Source organism: Rhododendron vialii, chromosome 3a (assembly GCF_030253575.1).
Source record: "Rhododendron vialii isolate Sample 1 chromosome 3a, ASM3025357v1".
Taxonomy (NCBI): Eukaryota; Viridiplantae; Streptophyta; class Magnoliopsida; order Ericales; family Ericaceae; genus Rhododendron; species Rhododendron vialii.
This window is the reverse complement of record NC_080559.1, coordinates 1,101,863-1,121,028: the sequence shown is the minus strand read 5'-3', so window position 1 is coordinate 1,121,028 and position 19,166 is coordinate 1,101,863. Positions and strand designations below refer to the sequence as shown.

Genomic DNA, 19,166 nt, shown 5'->3' with positions numbered 1-19,166 from the left:
CAAGAGTGTGGAGGGCGCACTCGGATAACTGTCTCGGGTGACGTCGAACATGACGTATGGGATAAGGCGGTTACAGAACACATAGTCAGGTCACAGCTCAATGTGCTTCTGTAACCATCTGGGACCCGTCATGACGCGGCTTCAGGATCCCCGGTACAGGGCTACTCCCGAGCCATCTTGACGGGACGGAGCCTGGCTCATCGCTGCTCACTGAGCGGTTCACCATGGAGGTTGTGGGACAATAGCGGGGCTCGCCCTTGTCACGGACTGGGGGGCCTGTCAGATTGTGCCCGGTGGCCTGCGTCTCAGTGTATGGTCTGAGCCCCCGTTACCGGGGCCACTACAGTTCCGAATCAATTCAACCTTAAACAAATAAGAGAGAGTTTACTCAAGCAAATGGCTAAAATCGTCATTGTTGTGTATGAGATGACAGTTTTGGCTGCTGTGACCATTGAATGGATCTCGTCGTAAGCCCGAATGGGTAATTCAGGTTCAGACCACTCACTTTGTGAAGCTTCGTGCAACATGTTCATTCAAAAAAGAGAGAAATAATGGAATTTGAATTATGTATTTAACTTGGAAAACCAATTTACAGTTTCCAATAGTCAAAACTTCACATTTTATGATAACAGTAGCCTGAAAATAAATTTACCAAAATCATGTGGTGTCTTATAGCGCTGCCATTTACAGATCTTCAGTTTTTTTTCTCTCTTAATTCCCCAATACAAATTTTTGGCTGCAAATTTCCGGAATTCAAATCCTCTAATCACAAGCTGAATGCATACAAAAAACACCACAAAAATTGGGTTTCTTCTAACGGCTAGCTTCCGGGGGCCAATGCGAGCAGCTTCTCTGCTTGATCAGGGAAGAAGGTTATGAAAAGAAACGCACCTGGAGAAAAAGAAAGTAAAATCAAATATAAAATTTCATAACACCATTTTAAAAAAGATGCCTCAATAAGAAGACAATGAAGTAAAGCCTCTAAGTTTATTTCATTGATTTTCCTGTTATTTTCCTTTCCCTTCGTCAATATGCCTACAAACTTCATATTCCAAACACGGCCTTTGAAGGCTAGGTATCAAAGAACTTACAGATGAGTACAGTTCCAAGCACGACAGAGATCTTGCCTTGAATTGTAACCAAACCAGCCTTGCCTGCATCTTTCAGCTCAGTGGAACCAACAGTGTCGAACATTCCTGCAAAAAAAATGTATTGCTTTTATTATCTTTAGTCACAGGCTGAGGCAAATTCACTAAGACTCTGTTTGGATCATAGTTTTCTTCTGGCTGGAAAGGAAGAAATAATAAGATATTGAATTCAATAAGCAAAAACTATTTCTGTGGTTACAAATCATTTTCCTTTCCTTTGGCAATCCCTACAGACCGTAGTTGGATCAAGGATTTGGGTTACGAAAAAAAAATGAAATAGAAAAGAAGGAGGATCTAATCCTTGTGAGCCTTTAGATCCTTCAACTTCCCCATTTTGTTATCCGAATTCCTGATACAAATACCGCCTTAGAGATACATGATCCAAACACAATGTAGAATCATATGCTGGGATTGTATTTCACCTGATTTTACTGACTGAAGCCCTGATGTTACACATGCTACATTCTTGAAACCTGCTTCTTCTAGCTTTTGAGCAGCGGATGTAGACCTTAAAGCATCAAAAAGAACAATGTTGCTCTCAAATGGTTTCAGCATTGCAGGGGATATCTTTCTCAAGTTTCCTGTCTCCCTATCCCAATGCATCCCAGTTGTACGATCTTGCCTTGGGATTCCGGCCAATCTTGTTGTTAGGAGTGCATTGAATTAGGGAGACAGTGTTTGGGGTGATAGAGAATCCGAGGCCTTGCACTATAACGCCAATTGCCAAAAGTGACTTAGATGCGGAGTGAGAAGGGGTCAAAAGAAAGTAAAGAAAGTACACTCCACCCCATCGGAGGGAAGACGTTTAAAAACAAGCATCGATACATCACTTGATTCAGAAAATCCAAAGTAGACAATATCACGTAGATACCTCAGAGTTGTCTGGTTGGGCTTATTTTTCACTTTGCTTCTTTTGTGTTCATTAAGTTACCGCTTAAGTGTCACATAACAATGATAACATAATCAACTAAATTTTGATGATTTTGCGTTTTCCAACTTGCGTAGGAATTTCAAAAATTGTCTATGCATACTTGTCTATACCCCAAAAAAAAATATAGCTGTCAAACTGATTCCCAAGAAAGTTCAAGTTCTTAACATTTGGACTGGAATCCTGTATATAGTGGAGAAACCACTATATCACCTGTTCATGCCTAAGAAACTATTACAAGAACTTGTACGTCAAGATGCAATATGCTTGGGCAGTGGGATTGGTCCACTTGGATTAGTCGAGGTGCGCGTGAGCTGGCTCGGACACCTGAGTTATCAAAAAAAGATGCGGTATACATTTTGGTAATGGGACTGAGTTTCTTGCAGCGATGCTCATCTAAGAATTTCTCACTGAAACAACTTACTGCTATTAGAATTGGCATCAAATCTTTTCGTTTGCGATAGAACAAGATGGGAAATTACTGACCTTAGTCCTTCCTGACAGACAAGTAACAGTTTAGATTCTGGTGAAAACTTGCTCTTCACAGATTCCACGAAATCAGGATTGAGTTTTGTGAATGCCAAACCGTAGAACAAACCCGCAAAATTATTATGTGCTTGCCTCTTTATTATTGTGCCTGCACCGTAACATTTAAGCGCAAATAACCCCATGAAAGTTTAGCACTATTTCTATTCTTACAACAAAATGGGAACAATAAATAGTTAAATACTTGAACAAGAACAACAATTTTAAAGGAGAGTAGGCTTTTACCAAGATCATTGTCTTTGTTTTCAATAAAGAGGGGAACATGATGACTTGATTTTATATGCGCTCTATCGAATTGTTTTGCATCTCGAATGTCCAAAACTGTGAAACCATCAACTGCTACAAGCTCCTTAGCTTCCTCTGCACTTACATAATTGACTACTGCTTTGATTTTCAAATTTCTTCGACGAAGTGGTTTCCCTGTCACGGTCTGCCCTCGATGAGTCTCAAATACCAACCAAGGTGTCCGCAAGTTGCTGAAAATAGACAACTATATCTCTCATTCGCACTTTCAAAAGACTTCGACATCCCATTTGCATACGTTACACATTGCTTAGGCTGTGTTTGGATTGTGGATTAGCGGTGAATTTTTGGCAGAAAGATCAAGTACGGGGTTTCTGTTCACAAAATCAAGCTGTGTTTCCGTTACCTTTACTTTTCCCTCCACAAATCCCCCCTCCATGAATCCAATATCCAAACGCGGTCTTAAAGTCCAATGGCATGGGATTCATTAACCAAATCAGCAACATCGTAATCAAGAATACGAGGAATACTGAAAACAACTTGTTCTGCTACACATTCAGAAGTCCAAATACTACACAGATAAAAGCAATATTGAATTCCATGGAAACAAAATGGATTCAATTGGGTGGTTGAGCCACTCAAGTCACTTTTGAAATCAATGCCTATAGCGTATGGCTTGCAAAATTCGTCATTCCCTTTTAGGTCAGTTTTGCACCTTTTCACTTGCATTCTCAATAATTCTCTCTTGCAATTCTTTGCCTATAGAACGTAGAGGGAAGGAAAAAGAATAGCAAGAGAAACTAACCCAAATGTTTATCAACACGTAAAAGTGGATTCTTGGTTGTACACTTAACTGAGAATTGCAATTTGTGATTTTCTTTTGTCTTTTCCTACAATTTCTGAGCAACCAAACAGAGTTTCACATTGGGGCGTGTAGAATTGAAGCAAGTTTGAGTTCGAATAAACTTTACCTCCGGGAGGAGAGTGTTGGAGAAAAGCAGCAACCAATTCCTGCCATTTTCAAGAGAGTGTGGATGTGTTTACTCTCTCTCTCTCTCTCTCTCTCTCTCTCTCAGATTGTTTCATGGCAAGCAGCTTTGAATGGCCCACGAAATTTAACAGACGAAACGGGTTGCTTCCACGTGGCAATGTGGATGCATCGGATTGGATAATTTTTAAGCCTTTTTTTTTCTGGAACTTAGCAATATGGCCAGAAGAAATACAACTGGAGAAGCTGATTGATTTATGAGAAGAGGGTGCTAGAATTTAAAGGGAGGCCCAATGAGAGGATGGGCCACTCCATCCTATAAAAGCCCATCAGATTTGGGCCTAAGAGAGGAATTTCCGTTTGCCCACTAAACTATATCCGTGTAGCAAACAACGGATATAAATTGTTCGCATATATCATCCCCTCTATATCCCATCTGCAACATTCAATAAAACTAAAATGAAATACACATGTTTACAAGCTCATAATTTTCATTAGAGTTAGGGTGACGGAGCGAGCCAAGCTACTCAAGTTTATTTGGTGTAAGATCTAATAGCTTGTTCAAGATTGACTTGCAAAACTAGCCAACCAATTTAAGCACGTAAGTTGAACTTGACATAAAACACCTAAATGTTTGGGTTATTTCTAGAGGCTACACATCAGAAGAAATCTAATCAGGCTCAACTCATGATCAAGCAAAACCGATGCTCATTCAAAATCAACTCACAACTAAACAATCGTAGAAGCTTGAGAATTTAGAACAATCAAATAAGAGGCTTGACTCAGCTCATCAGAGTTTACACCCTGTTGTTCGACGTTAAAAAGACGAACCCGCAATGTAGGAGTCTCCTTCTAGGGTAAGGTTTCAGGAGCTAGTGACGAAATTTGATCGAAATGGTTCATAACTGCGAAGTATTATCCGAAGGAAAAGGAACGAGATATTGATACGTGGAATGAGAGCTTGATCGGATTGTGCTAAGAACTAATATTGTTTACAGCATTCCAACATAACTACTACTAACATCGCTCCCACATTTTCGGAAAAATTCTCGACCAAGACCTGTCCATACCCTTCGTGAAAGTGCTCACCACAATTCACAGCTATAATGATCTTAAACTGGAAGATAACAACCCATAATACCAGGGTATTGACAAATATAAGAAAGCATTTTATTGAAACCATCCTCTCAAACGCTGAGAACTGAAAAGAAGCAAACATTGAAAAAAGATAGTGCAGGAGTATGGTTACATCTCCAAAAACATTCAGCCACTCCAGTAAATAGTGATCAGAGCTTTCACATAACCAAGCCAAATTTGGCCTTCTCAGCGGCAGCAAAGAGAGATCAATTAGTGACAGTGGGCCGCTTCTTTTGAGTGTAAGGGTAGTACTCCTTGCCATTATCAATTCTGGTGGTCTGACCCCCAGCATCAATCAGTGCAGAAGTGACAGCAAACGCTGCGCCAGCAGAAATCGCTGTTGGAATGCTTTTTGCTGTAGAAATTGCATGAACATCAGATCAAGAATTGGGAGAAAATGATGATAATCTAAGCTAGAGAGACGGCTGGTTTGGTATATTGGGATTAGAGATCTAGTGCTCATTCAAGCGCCCACATGGCCTTTACAATGACTCCTTTGACTAATTCTAACACCATAGAGTGAGTGCTCATCCAGAGATCGAAAACTGAAAGTCACTTATCATCAAACATAAATTGTAAAACGAGGTCACTAAATAAGCACGCTTGAATACTCCTAGTCCAAAAACCAAAACCCACATCTGAGCTTTTATTGATATTTTTACCTCTTTTTCATGGAACAAACCAGGAAATATTAGACAACTCTTTCAAGATATCCAGGTCTCAATCTGGTTTGTTAGTAGAGAATAGTGGTCATAAATAGATGCCGAGGCAAGGAAACATTTGTCGCCCATGCGGGGCTGTAATTTCATGTGTCTAGCATATGGGCATGGTGACTCTACAAATCTTTCTGGCGAATATTAATTTTCGAAACTTGGAGTTTGTGTATCACAGTTGGCCAAGCCTTTCAAGATATGAGGGGACTACGTTAAGTAGGCCAGGCATGTATCCATCAAGAGGAACCGTAACCTTTTTTGTATGACTTGAGCTACATTGTAAATTAATTACCAAAAGGATAAGAAGATTTTGGCTTGAGAGTTTAGCGGCCAAATATAGTTTAATTGCTAATGGAGGTAAATCAACATAACATGTTAAAGAAAAATTACAAACAGTATTCGCTAGCCATTGCAACGAAAATTTAGCTGACCAACACAGTATCATAAAGACAGTGTAACAGGCTAACAGGCTATAACGACCATAAGAAGTTAATAACCATGACTATTTTTGTCTGACAACTATTATTCTAACAGTAAGAGACCCCCAAAGCCCACTGCATCGCAAAGTGGCCACTTTTTAAAGCTACTCTATCATTTGTTAACTTTTTCTGTTGACTTTTGAAATTCTGTACATAAAAAGTAAGAACATAAGACCTACTAAGTGAGATTTGCACACAAAGTGCACATATATAGTAAGGTCTAATATCCTATTTAAGTATTTTCTCAATTTTATGATATGCATCCACAGTTCATGCTCACGCCATATTCTTAAAGGAAGAAGATGAAACCAAATTTAACTTCTGCACAACCATTTTTCTACACACAACAAAATTAGTTGGCATATCCAACATCTGAGCAGCAAATGTAGATTCTTTGAAACCAGCCAATTTCTACCCAAAACCTTAAGTTCCATATACTAACCCAACAAAAATTTCCTTTGATGGAAACAATATATGTTTTGAATAGTAAAGAAACTATGGTCGATAAATTCTAGTAAATACTAACTGAAAAAGAACGCAAAAAATATTTTCCGGTTTCAACTTTCAGTACAAAAATTTGTATGAACTTGGGAAAAGCAACAACTATGAAACTATAAAAGCTTGCATCTTCCAACTACGGCAAGAAACATGCAGAGTAGCGTGCAGAATGCGTTTGACATGTTATAGACAATGAACATTAAAAGACAATAAGTGAAGTCAGAAATCATCTATTCCTTGCCAGGCTGGTGAAAATAGAATCAGATATTCATCCAAAAATTTATCCCTAATGAAGCCATAACAATGACACAAACAATTCAAATGCGTCAAAGGCTAATCCTCACCTTTGTAACCAAGAACTGTAGCCCCAGCAACAAAACCACCAACAGCTCCATTCATGAAGTCCCTCTTCATCCTATAATTCTGCAACAGCTGCTCTACGCCTATGAAAACACCGCCAATTGCAGCAAAAGTCAAGCCATGGTTACCCATCATCTTGAGTGTCCTTATCAACCCTGGAAGTGCAACATTTCTCTCAACCCGAGGCACATCGTGCCAAGTAGCAACTATGGTACCCCAAATAGTTCCCGCAACGAAGCCAGAGGTTGCACCCTTGATTGTTTTCATTATTGGGGTACCCTCATCTTCCAAGTACCTAAGTTCTGAAGGATCCATTACTCTCCCTTGTCTATGCATTGACCAAAGTAGCAGATAAATTGAAGCATCAGGTACTAGTACAATACTTCAGCAACCAAATTGAAGTAATTTTGTTAAGACGATCTATTGTGAACTGATACAAGAAGAAGTGGGTATTTCATAGGAAACATAAAAGTCAATACAGTTTTAATTTCCACCCAGTTCCTGGTTTTTGAAGGGGTTTTAGTGCACATGGAAATGACATTTCTCCCAGCTAAGACCACAGTGGCACAATGATTGCAAGCACAAAAATCTCTCATTACTTATGGTACAAAATACAAAACTAGAACAGCTATCAAAGCATCAGGACTACAACACTTGCGCTATCAAAAGTGAAGTGATTTCTTACAAAAATCTAGAGCTGTTTATTAGCGGCATTGGCTTGCGCCAAACGTGTTCATTATAAAATCTGCTTTCCCTTCTTCAATGTCTGAAGTTGCAATGCACATGTTCCAGCTTAGCTACGGGTCTTAAGGCAGCTAGGAATAAAGCACTAGTCGGACAGGCTTCTCCTAAGGGTAAAACAACAAGAAGCCAATAAGAACGGACCCAGGTCAAACCGCGTTCGTTGTTGCCTGTAGCTTTCTAGAGCAGAGATCTAGCAACACATTCTAGGCACACCATTTGTGTGTGTGTGTGTGTGTGCCGGGGGGGGGGGGGGGGGGGGGGGGGGGGGGGGGAGGGAAACGATTAGCTTTTAGGCTGGATTCACCTCCAGTATACATGGGGATGCACAGCTAAAAACTGTATTCAGTACTGGACTCCAGGGCTTTCTATAACTCCATACATGGGAAACATTAAAAAAACAGTACGGTTCTACTTTCAAATTTGGCACCACGAGCCAGTTTTCTTTTGTTCCTTTCTTTTCTAGAGAAAAAGAACAGCATTTCTGTTTCTGTGTTTGCAAGGAGTTGGCAATACAATTTGCCAGGGAAAATTTGACCTTACTGAGAGCACAAAACTCATTCAGTACTACCTAACTAGAACCTATGCGTCGATTCAATTCATTTTCCCTATTTATGTAAATCTCAAAAAAGCAAACACGTACATCCTAAAGTCTGTTAATTTTGCACAGAAAAGAGATTTTCAAAACACAAGGGAGAAGAACACAAGTAAAAGGCGCCACAAATTAACTAAAAATGTTTTTTCTTTTTTCCTATCAGAAACAATTAGATAGATAGAATTATCTGATGACTTGATCGAAACTCCAAGTGGTAATGTACTAATTTGATTCTGGTGAAGTCGCTGGGGTCACGCCCAAACCCTAAGATCATATTTCCAAGTCTATACAGTAATTAATACAAAAACTTAGAGAGAGAGATTACCGCGGAGATAGAGAAAGATGAAGGCAGTAGAGGAACTGCACTGCGTTGGTGACTATGAGAGATCGGAGATTCGGAGTCGAGAGAGAGAGAGAGAGAGAGAGGGAGAAGCTATCGGCCTGACCAATTGGAACCCCGACCCCAAAACGGTGATGAAATTTTAACGGTAAATTACACCAACCTCCCTTGAAGTTTCTGAGTTTGCCACTAGGAACCCTAGTAGTATTTTGGAATCACGGAAGAGCAAATTCTGTAACTTCTGTTCCTCTCTCTCCTCGTCCGACTCAAGAAATCGATACAATCCAAAAGGAGTTGAGTTTTGTTCACCCCAGCCCCTTTTTTATCGATTGAAATAGTATGGATCTCACCACGAAGTGAAGTGATATAGATATCAAAGCATCAAGACTATAATACTTCAGCTCTCGAAAGTGGAGTAATTTCTTATAAAAATCCAGCAGAGTGATTTTGCTAAGATAATCAGTACTGGACTCCAGGGCTTTCTATTACTCCATACATGGGAAACATTAAACCGTACGTTCTACTTTCAAATTTGGCACCACGAGCCAGTTTTCTTCCGTTCCTTTTTTTTCTAGACTAGACTAGAAAAGGAACAGCTAGCATTTCTGTTTCTGTGTTTACAAGGGGGGGTTGGCAATACAATTTGCTAGGTAAAATTGACCTTACTGAATGAGAGCAAAAAACTCATACAGTATGAACTACCTAACTAGAACCGATGCGTCCCATTCATTTTGGCTATTAATGTAAATCTCGAAAAAGCAAACACATGCATCCTAAAGTCCGTTAATTTTGCACGGAAAAGAGATTTTCAAAACACAAAGGAGAAGAGCACAAGTAAAAATTGAAACGTTGGACTTTGATCATAATTTTTTACTTTTTTTATTTCTCTCGTTGAGAGGAATCAATTAGTCACAAAAGTTTGATGCAAAACAAACAAATGCAAAAAAAAAAAAATTAAATAAAGACAGGAAAAAAAAGTTACTGTAGTACTTAACTTCTTTATCCAAAACCACCAATTTGTGAATTTAGAGAAAACATGCTAATCAAATCATTTTGTATTTCTTTGCATGCTAAATTATGTTCGAGCATAAAAGGAATGAGCTACTTCTGTCTCGTGTACCAGAGTACAAATTCTGTAAAAGAGCGTATATCGTGCATCGAGTTGTAGCGACATTCCATTAAATACGCTTTATTTAGGATTCAACAGAAAATGCAATATGGAAATAAGTAGTGCATAGTTTAATTTCATAAAATTGTAACTACGCCAATCAAAATAAGATTTTACTGAAACTATGAGAGAGTAAAGTAATCTAGTTCACGATATGCACCCTGTAGCAGCTATTAGAAGCTATCAGGAAAATATTTCAGTTACATAATGGGAATGGTTAAGGGCTTCTAATTACATATTAGCAGGCAAAATAAATTTCAAGAATTTAAAATGACTCATCCCAAGATTAATCGGTGATGGCGCAATATGCAATGGTACCTGATAATACCATAGCCTAGCGATTTACATTTTGGAGTCCATATTACGGACCTGGAACCAGGAGGATTTCAAGATAATCCCCAAGGAATCCTCCTACAATCCTCTTACAGATCTGTTTCACATGGTAATTTGATGATAAATATGGTGTACCATATTCTATGTCTAGTTAGATAAAAAGAAAATTACTTGCACATTTGCAAACAGTTTAAAGCCAAGCCCATTCAGACCTACCCTTACATTACCACATTTCAGAGCATGTTGTGTACTGCGTTCTTCTTGTTTCCGTTGTATGTGCTAGACCAGTGCGTATTTTAGGTACCTTAGGCCTTATTCATAATAATTCGCCCTCGGTCTCGTGTTCTGAGAAGTTGGACATAACTAATGAGCAAAAATAAGGAATTCAGTTCTAAACACAACCTTGCCGTTGGAAGGCTTTTGGACATGATGCTCTCCAGTCCCGAAAAGGAACTGGACGGTCCTGTTAGAGGCAAATGTACTGGGCCCTTTCGGAGCCCAATTCACCATGCATTCTAACCACCGGCGGCTCCTGCATTCCATTATGTGTCTCAGGTGGAATCTCAAGACAGGTTTGTAAATGATTAACAGAAAAGAAGAAAGGAAACCCCAAGTGAAGGCGTAAACATTTAGTGAATTGGAAGACTTTTATTGTTCTCCAAGAACTAGCATGACTGTTTTTGCAGAAGAACTTTCATACAAAGAATCAAGAACTGCAACAGTGGAAAAGCACTGCTATGCGTTATGTTCCCCTTTGCTAGCAGAAGCTAGTTTTACAACACCATACTAGGATGAAAGAACTCCTTAAGATGAGTCAATAGCTAACAGGTGAGCTAAAAAAGCGGGTACGTGTCGAACGGAAGGACTTATTGAATGGATCACCTTCGTTGTTATCTGCTGCAGATGTTTCCCCTGTCCCCACCTTATCTATCAGAGAGGAGAGTGATTCCACTATTTCAGCCATTGGCGGTCGAAATTCCTTTTCAGCCTGTCTCAAATTCCAGATGCAGTCAAAGAAAAGGTGGAATGATCAGTTTTTCCTTATCAATTCAAGCAAAGGTGGTTTCCAAGAAATACATTTTACTGTTTTCATATAAGCAGGTCAAGCAGTGTTCATGTGAAATCTCAGGAATACGAATCACAACTAACTCAATTTCTGTCAGTTTCTACATCATATCCAATTAGAAAGTCTAGGCTGGATTTCAAACTTGAAGTTGGGTGGGGAGAAGGAAGAAAAGTGAGAAGGAAAACCATGTTTCTTTGTGTTCCCCCCTTGGAAAAAAATTTATAATTTTTCTTCATATGATGAAAGATCATGAAAGTGGAATTATAGAAGGAAAAAAAAAGATATTTCGAGATATAATTTTCTTCCTTTCACCATATCCTGTTTTCTTCACCAATAGCCAAATTGATGAACAAAATGGAGTATTGGGAACTAAGTAATGGAAGCATTCTCAAAGATGCAAGGTAACATCGAAACAAGCTCTATAGCAGATGGGGTTGCGTGTACAATATCAAAGCTGAGAGTGCAGGTAATACCTGGACACAGAGGGAGACAATATCAGCAAACCGAGAGAGAGCCCTGGAGGAGAGTAATTTGTTCATGTTTGGATCAACCATATTTTCCAAAGACTCGTTGTCATGAAGCCGGGAAGAAGCCCATTTTACCAGTGATTGCTTTTCCCTTGGTCTAAAACTATTTATCAAAGGAACCAAAAAGCTGAGTAAGGAAATGATAGAACAAAAGGCTAGATCAAGGACAGAACAAAAAGCATCATACCCATCGAAAGGCCTCTTTCCCGTTAACAGCTCCAAAAGAAGCACCCCAAAAGCATATATGTCCCCTTTTACGCTGTCAAATCCGTTTTGGATGCGTTCAGGTGCAACGTAGCCGGTATTGGTAATAGCCATTTCAGAAGCCTGTTCCAATGATAATGGATGGTGCTTGTTAGCCTTGGCATAAATAGAGAGAGTTTCCCAAATTTATGTGGTCTTTTCTATGCTTCTGATCAATTAAGAAATGTGTTCAAGTTTACCTTCTGATTAAAAATTGATTTCAAAACCAGTTTTCCAACACTATAGGCTTGTCTCTAATCACACTACTTAAAAACCGATATGATTCTTCTTCTAAGTTGTAGGAAAATACTGAATTTAGTCATTCTGTACCTTGAGTTTAACACTGTTGCTTGTGAGGGGCCTCAAAACAGCCAGCCCACAGTCGGAGAGACGAGGCATAAGTTCTTCATCAAGTAAGATGTTAGCAGCTTTTAAGTTGCTGTGAGGAACAGGAGGCATGCATGTGGAATGCAAATAGCTGAAAGCATAGATTAACACATTACTTTTTCTTCCTTCTAGTCACAGGAAAAACAGCGTATGTGGAGTAATGGAGGTATACACATTCCTTACTGTCAAACGTTACAGCATTCTGAAAGCACAATGAATTGTATGAACTGATAAGATACTCTTGGTGGATTTTCTAGCAGCCATTGGTCTGTTTTCTACAGTTCTATTGAAAATAGATTTTCTGTTGAGTGTTCAAATCAGTTTTCAAAACTCACTTCAACTGTTTCTGAAACACAAACACCGAATATCTTATTATTTTTTAAGTAAACTTTAAAAGAGAATTGGAAAACATCTATACAATGAGCTCTTTTCCAAAAAATATTCCCCTGAAAATATGTTAGCCATCAAAACAAGCTAAGTTTTTTGTTCTTCTTTTCAGAAAATGATAAACACAAATATCCAAGCAAATCTTACTCCAAACCTAAGTTTGAAATGAACACTGCATTGAGTACTCTATACTTACTCCAAAGCTCGTGCTACGCCAAGAGCAATTCTGAGACGTTGGCCCCAAGAGAGAGTCATATATGCATCAGAGTGTAAAGCATCATCTAGAGTCAGATTTCTGACGTACTCATAAACAAGAAGATGTTGTCCGTGCTCTAAACAGTAACCTAGAAGTGTCACAATGTTTGGGTGTCTCAACCGGGCTGCATTCCAAATCACGTCCAAGAATTGTTCTTCTTCGTTGTGAGACAGCACTACAGTGTTGATATTCTTTAAAGCCAAGATCTTGCAAGAAAGAAAGAAAAAAGTTCCATTAAATTCTACATCTCATTTTATAGTTTGAAAGGAGGATGTAAGTTTTGAATTCTTACTTGTCCATTGGGAAGCTCTGCTTTGTAAACAGATCCAAGAGATCCCTCTCCAAGAAAGTTCTCCTCACTTAAACCATTTGTTGCTGATTGAAGCTCTGCCATAGTGTAAACTTTCGCACTGATTGGGATTTTCCGTTTCTTAGAGAAACTTCTTCTAGACATTCTGTCCTTTGTGGTGCGATTGGGTGGTACACGCCTTGGGGCAAGCACTGGAAGATACATGATACCCGAGGTCCGTGGGCTCTCTTGTGCTCCAGATGAATGTTCTGTCACGACAATTAAAAACGATTAAATCACTGTCCATGGGACAGTTCCATTAGAAGAATCTATGCACCTTCAGTTGTACAGTATTGGTAGAGTGTAGGAATCGTAAATTGGGAAGTCAACTTGAAACTCCATTTTTGAACAAGTGTAAGCACACAAGCATTGAAAAATAGTGAAGAAAATTTCTATAATGCAACATTGGATGGATGAACGGACAGCTTTGGTACTGCTACTTAAAGCAGTTTATATATGAAAAGCATTTCCTCATCCAAAACCACTTCAAATGTTATTATATATATATCGGTATATACAATTCAATCTTATCAATCAAATTTAGAACAAGAACAGTAACTAAATGTGGCATTGTATCTGTTTAAAAACCAAATTAAGCTGAAAAAGTTACAAGGGATGACATCATAGTTTAAATAATTTGCAAACTCATCTTTGGTTTAAGTGTACACTAGTATTTAACTGTTGAAAACTATGAGGACACAGACAGTATTCAATATGCTTGTCAGCAGCACCTAACCTATGGTTGAACTGATTGGAAGAGAGTGGTTTGAGCAGTCACCGCAGATTTCCACTCTTAAGCGCTTTTTGGCATGAGATCGATGTATTCGGATCACAATGATGAGTGCTGCACATGTTGTCATTAGGGTTACTCCACCAAGGGTAAAGGCTAAACCCCCAGGACCTAGACCTTTCTTCTTGTGTCCACCTGCTTTATGAGAAGGATTTCTCTCGATGGCGCTTGACTCAGTAGTTGGAGGACTTTTGACATTCTGCCCAGCCGTTACATTTAGCAGTGGGAAATCCCACGGCGGGTCGTCTCCTCCTGCCTTGAGACTATTTCCGTCCAACCTAAATGCGAATCAAGAGGCAAAATCATCAGTTAATAACATGGTTTGGCAGTTATAACTTTGGGGCGGAGCCTAATATTTACATCATTCGGGACAACTACTAAAACCCAAACTCAACTGGAAATAACAAAAAAAGCGCAATGAGCAACAATGGATAGTATTCACTTTTGCACTCAAAACCCAAGTGAAACATTGATATACTCATTAATGTAGTCTTTAGCACAAAGATGTTGGAGTAAACCATGACGAGTTCTCATGTTTTCTAAATCTTGCATGATCAGCATTGCTATCAAAGATCTCTTTCTATGTATGCAATCATGTTATCTGTCATCCATTGATCACCCATTAAGGGCTAAAAATGATTTTTGTTCGACCTATACATAACTTTAGAAGGACCAAATAAGTCAGACTGTCAAAGTGCAGTATTCAAAGAATTTAGTGCCGGGCCTTATTGGCTCCGCTGCTGAATACATGCCCATGAAAGAAATAATGACAGGGTTTTGTTAGCTTACCAAAGATTAAGTATATGTTGAAATTGGTTAGGAATAAGACCACTGAAATGATTGTCTCGTATGTCCCTGACAACAGATATACGCAGGTAAGCAATCAAACAAAGGAAATGGAAAGAGGGTCCAAAACTTGTCAAGGAAACCTACAGGTCAGTGAGAGGAAGACCAGACAATAGGATTACTGATCCAGTGAATCCATTATTCTGCAAGAACCTGCATTGAATGCGAAATAAATAACAGGAAAGAAAGAACAGCTGAGAGAGAATTTGCTAACAAACCAAGTGAAATAAGACTCACAATCTATGAAGATTCATCAGCGTCCCAAAGGAACTAGGTAGATCTCCATTGAAGTTGTTGTTTGATAGATCCCTGTCGGTAAGGAGTCAATCTAAATAGGTAAAGGGGACAAGACAAACAAATTTATGTTCTTCCATGACAAACAAATTTATATTCTTCCATGGTTTATTCCCGAGTGATCTGTGCTTCTGTGCCAGTTTTACTAAATTCTAACCTACTTAACAAACTGTTTGGATCGTTTCAACCACACAAGTAAAAGTGGTTTAGAAATTCAGAAAATTGACCATAAAGAGCCTTCTATATGCATGAATGCCTGACCTTTGTTTTGGCATCCCCCTAAGTAAAGTTCAGTAAAGATTAAATGACAATAGATGTCTAATTACCATCATAACTACCGACAATTCAGACATCAATAGAAGTTCTTCATTTCAAGTGCAAAGGAAAAAAAATTAAGGAAAATATCATACATTTCTCTTAGATTCAGAAGCCCATCAAATACATTTCCTATGGGCCCAGATAATGAATTGTGGCTCAAATTCCTGCAACAAAATATTTATTACTAAGGATGATCAAAATAAAATGGCAAATTAGGCAATCATTGGATAAACAACTTACAGATGCCGAAGATTCCTCATGGAGATCAAGGAGGATGGGATATTTGCTGTAAAGTTGTTACAAGCCAAATTTCTGCATTTACAGAACCAGTACATGAAAAGAAAGAGGGTGGAAAGAGAAGAAAACATAATGCTAATCAATCACATTGAATTGAAGTTACTGCATGCAGTACAATACACTTTGTTGAAAACAGATATCTTACATGTGTGTGGCATTAAAAGGTAGGTTGGATGGAATTTCGCCGCTAATGTTATTGAAGCTAGCATCCCTAAAATAAAGAAGCATATGAGATACATTACATATGATTAACCCTTCCGTACTTTCATTAATGGAAGATTTTACAGGAATACTTACAGCTGTTTCAGACTGAGGAGGTCGGTGAGGTGGGAACCTAGATTTCCAGTAAGCTCCAGCCCACGTAGTTCACTGTATAAGCAAGTGAAACGCGTTAATTATTTTTGGCAAATTGACATCTAGTTAATTATGAGACTTAAAGTGTAGTTACATGTGTATGACCAATGATCCAAAACACGAAACTCCTGTCCATGATTCTTCACATGGGTCCGCATCACCCAGTCTCCATCCCTTCAGTTGAGGTGGTCTGTTCAGAGAAGTGTAAAGATCTTGAAGAGCCAGGACTGCATGAAGAAGCGAACCCAGTTTGTTATGTTTATGTTCACAGAATTTAGAGTCATGCAAAAGAAACCAATCTTGTTAAAAGTAAAGAGGTCACAACAGCAACGTTCTGGGGCCAATAGGCTAGTGGACCAACTACTTAATCAACTTGTCACGGACAAACATTAGCAAAGCAAACTTGTGATTGTGTAACCCAGCTTTCATGAATGGCCACCTTTATAAATGAACTCGTCGATTTTCACCCTACAACTATTTCTCTTGGTTCACTTGTGTAGTGATTATCCTGGTTAGACAGCTAAGCTATAACTGACAGAAGGATAAATGAAAATGAGGCTCTGATTTGTGCAGTACCTAAGTCCATTAATAGCAATGTCATGTTTGGATCTAGGGTTTATTGAAGGAAAGGATAAGGATAGGAAATTATTTGTCCTCTTTTTGCTATGAGTCACCAAACAAAATTTCTGAATTTTTTTGAAACGTCTATCAATTTCTCAGTCCAACCAAACAAAAAAAAAGGGTGTTTTAACTTCTCTCTTTCGTTATTCTTGACTTTCAAGAACAAATCTTGGAAACAAACAAAGGATTTTGAACAAAATAGAATTGTGCAACTAATTCCTAATATCAGTTTACCTACCCTAAATCAACAAACACAGTTGTTTTCCCAAAATCAACAATTCGGAACGGAAGATTAAAAAAAAAAAAAATGAAATAGCTTTCAGAATGGTCATAACCCCAATTCAACGAACATAGCATTTTTTCCACAAAAGTTTATACAAGATCATCAATTCCTTGTTCATCATTACTTTATATCCGAAGCATTAACAAGATAAGCCCTCAAATAAATTAAAACGATTCGCAGGCAAAACAGATTTTAAAAAACTACAAGAATTTCAGGAAGGAGAAAGGAATGATTTGGGTGAACTACCGTCAAGATAGCCGGTGTGAGCCGAGGCCTCGGGAACCAGAACTGCAAACAAGGCCATTACAGAGAGATACAACCATACGCACAACTTCGCCATTTTCACTCTTCCAATGTACATACGACGATATACGTTCGAACAACCAGTATTTCACTGAAAACACACAGAAATCCAGTCGATCGTTCAAGTCTACACGTAATGAAGAACAACGCAATGAGGTTGTAGTACTCACTACAACTAGTGAAATCCACGCTGAACTAGTGATGAATGACAGAATCCTAAACGCATCGACTTAAATTTAAACATAAGTAGGGTTTTGGAATGCCTTCGAATGAAATTTTCTCTATGTATCACCGATTAATCAACACGCACACACAAACAGAGAGAGAGAGAGAGAGAGAGAGAGAGAAATTTGCTGGAAATGTTACAGATATATTCGAGTTGAAAAGTGTCATGAAATGGACGGTTAATTAGCGATTCAGAGGGATGAATGAAAAGCAGTGATCAAGAAACAACTTGTGTACTGCATGTACTCCATGTGCAAGAGTCGTGTTTGTATAGATTTAACTCCAGAGAATTAGGGTTTGCGAATACCTTGGGAGAAGCTTTACTCTGTTGATGACTCTAGAGAGAGAGAGAGAGAGAGAGAATTGGTTGGGGTGAGAGCTCTGTTATGGGTTACTCGAGGTACTGAAGCGGTTAGAGAGAGGGGAGTCTAGAGAGAGAGAATCTTGCTGAGTCAGCATTCAGGTGGGATAAAACGGTTTAAGTCGTTAGGGAAGGCACGTGCCACACGGTTTAAGGGGAGAGAGAAAAACCTGTATTTTTCCGCTCCTGCTATCACTGTTGCTATTTTTTGTTTACAACTTACAAGTGAGGCGGATCAAAAAAAAAAACTTTCAAGTGAGGGCTACCTAAGTGGCATACTTCGCATGCGGGTGCGTGGGAGGGAACGCAAGCGCGGGTGTGAAAATGTCTTTGAAATACATCCAAAACTTCTAAAGTTTCATGAGGGTGAGGATTGAAAGCACAAGGACAGCAACGCGCACTTTCAGAAGCACGCACTATAAAGGTATAAATTCTCGGATAGCAAACTCGATCAAACAGGTAGTTTTTTCTCCTACTACGGATCCCATATTCCCCGCTTTACTACAAAAAAATGATTGGTGTCATAAGCAGGCTCGAACGGCTAAGCAAAAATCCCTCTTATATACTTTCAAAAATCTACATTGAGATGTTCATCGAATCTGAATAACATTTTGATAAATTGAATAAGAGCAGTAAACTTAACTCGTCTGGAAGTATTATTTGTGCGGGATTTGGGCCGGATTGATAGCGATAGCACAAAGTATTTTTGAAGAATCGCGTGACTAAGGGACTACCACGTTTAAGTAGAATCAAACAGAAATTATAAAGTGAAGTAATAATGATGACAAAAAAAAAAAAACTAATTAGGTGAAAAACTATAATAGTAAAAGTTAGACTGAGAATGGATTAACAAAATAAATATGTAATCTTTATTTTTATATTTTTTCCAAAATGGTTTGCTAATGGATTTTGCTTGGCAAGACGAATAAAAAAACAGAGTAATCCTATTTGGGAAAAAAAAATCAGAAAAGAAAATTAAATTAAACGTTGAATTTTTTGACTTATCTAAAATTCTTGTAACAAAAGTGTTAAGAGGCATAGA

General features: G+C 38.6%; 3 protein-coding genes across 4 annotated transcripts; all 3 read right to left on the bottom strand.

Annotated features, from left to right (window-relative positions):
* Positions 1 to 618: 618 nt before the first annotated feature.
* Positions 619 to 4,007, bottom strand: LOC131320780 (rhodanese-like domain-containing protein 9, chloroplastic). The gene is made up of 6 exons (XM_058351624.1): positions 3,837 to 4,007; positions 2,848 to 3,098; positions 2,563 to 2,713; positions 1,571 to 1,656; positions 1,092 to 1,196; positions 619 to 891 (listed from the first exon to the last, which is right to left on the bottom strand). The coding sequence occupies exons 1-6, from the start codon at positions 3,881 to 3,883 to the stop codon at positions 821 to 823; spliced, it is 711 nt and encodes a 236-aa protein (XP_058207607.1). The 5' UTR covers positions 3,884 to 4,007; the 3' UTR covers positions 619 to 820.
* Positions 4,008 to 5,001: 994 nt separating this feature from the next.
* On the bottom strand, positions 5,002 to 8,861 carry LOC131320779 (outer envelope pore protein 16-3, chloroplastic/mitochondrial). The gene is made up of 3 exons (XM_058351623.1): positions 8,702 to 8,861; positions 7,025 to 7,368; positions 5,002 to 5,345 (listed from the first exon to the last, which is right to left on the bottom strand). The coding sequence occupies exons 2-3, from the start codon at positions 7,353 to 7,355 to the stop codon at positions 5,197 to 5,199; spliced, it is 480 nt and encodes a 159-aa protein (XP_058207606.1). The 5' UTR covers positions 7,356 to 7,368; positions 8,702 to 8,861; the 3' UTR covers positions 5,002 to 5,196.
* A 1,993-nt stretch (positions 8,862 to 10,854) lies between these two features.
* Positions 10,855 to 18,285, bottom strand: LOC131320778 (protein STRUBBELIG-RECEPTOR FAMILY 2). Of its 2 annotated transcripts, XM_058351621.1 has the most exons (17): positions 18,071 to 18,272; positions 17,482 to 17,629; positions 16,426 to 16,558; positions 16,275 to 16,346; positions 16,123 to 16,188; positions 15,921 to 15,992; positions 15,773 to 15,844; positions 15,306 to 15,377; positions 15,156 to 15,221; positions 15,012 to 15,077; positions 14,169 to 14,500; positions 13,376 to 13,641; positions 13,024 to 13,289; positions 12,384 to 12,531; positions 11,998 to 12,137; positions 11,757 to 11,913; positions 10,855 to 11,205 (listed from the first exon to the last, which is right to left on the bottom strand). In XM_058351621.1, the coding sequence occupies exons 2-17, from the start codon at positions 17,594 to 17,596 to the stop codon at positions 11,032 to 11,034; spliced, it is 2,217 nt and encodes a 738-aa protein (XP_058207604.1). In that variant the 5' UTR covers positions 17,597 to 17,629; positions 18,071 to 18,272; the 3' UTR covers positions 10,855 to 11,031. The 2 variants fall into 2 exon arrangements, with proteins under 2 accessions (XP_058207604.1, XP_058207605.1); XM_058351622.1 differs by lacking the exons at positions 11,757 to 11,913; positions 11,998 to 12,137 and having other exon boundaries at positions 18,071 to 18,285.
* Between the last annotated feature and the right edge of the window lie 881 nt (positions 18,286 to 19,166).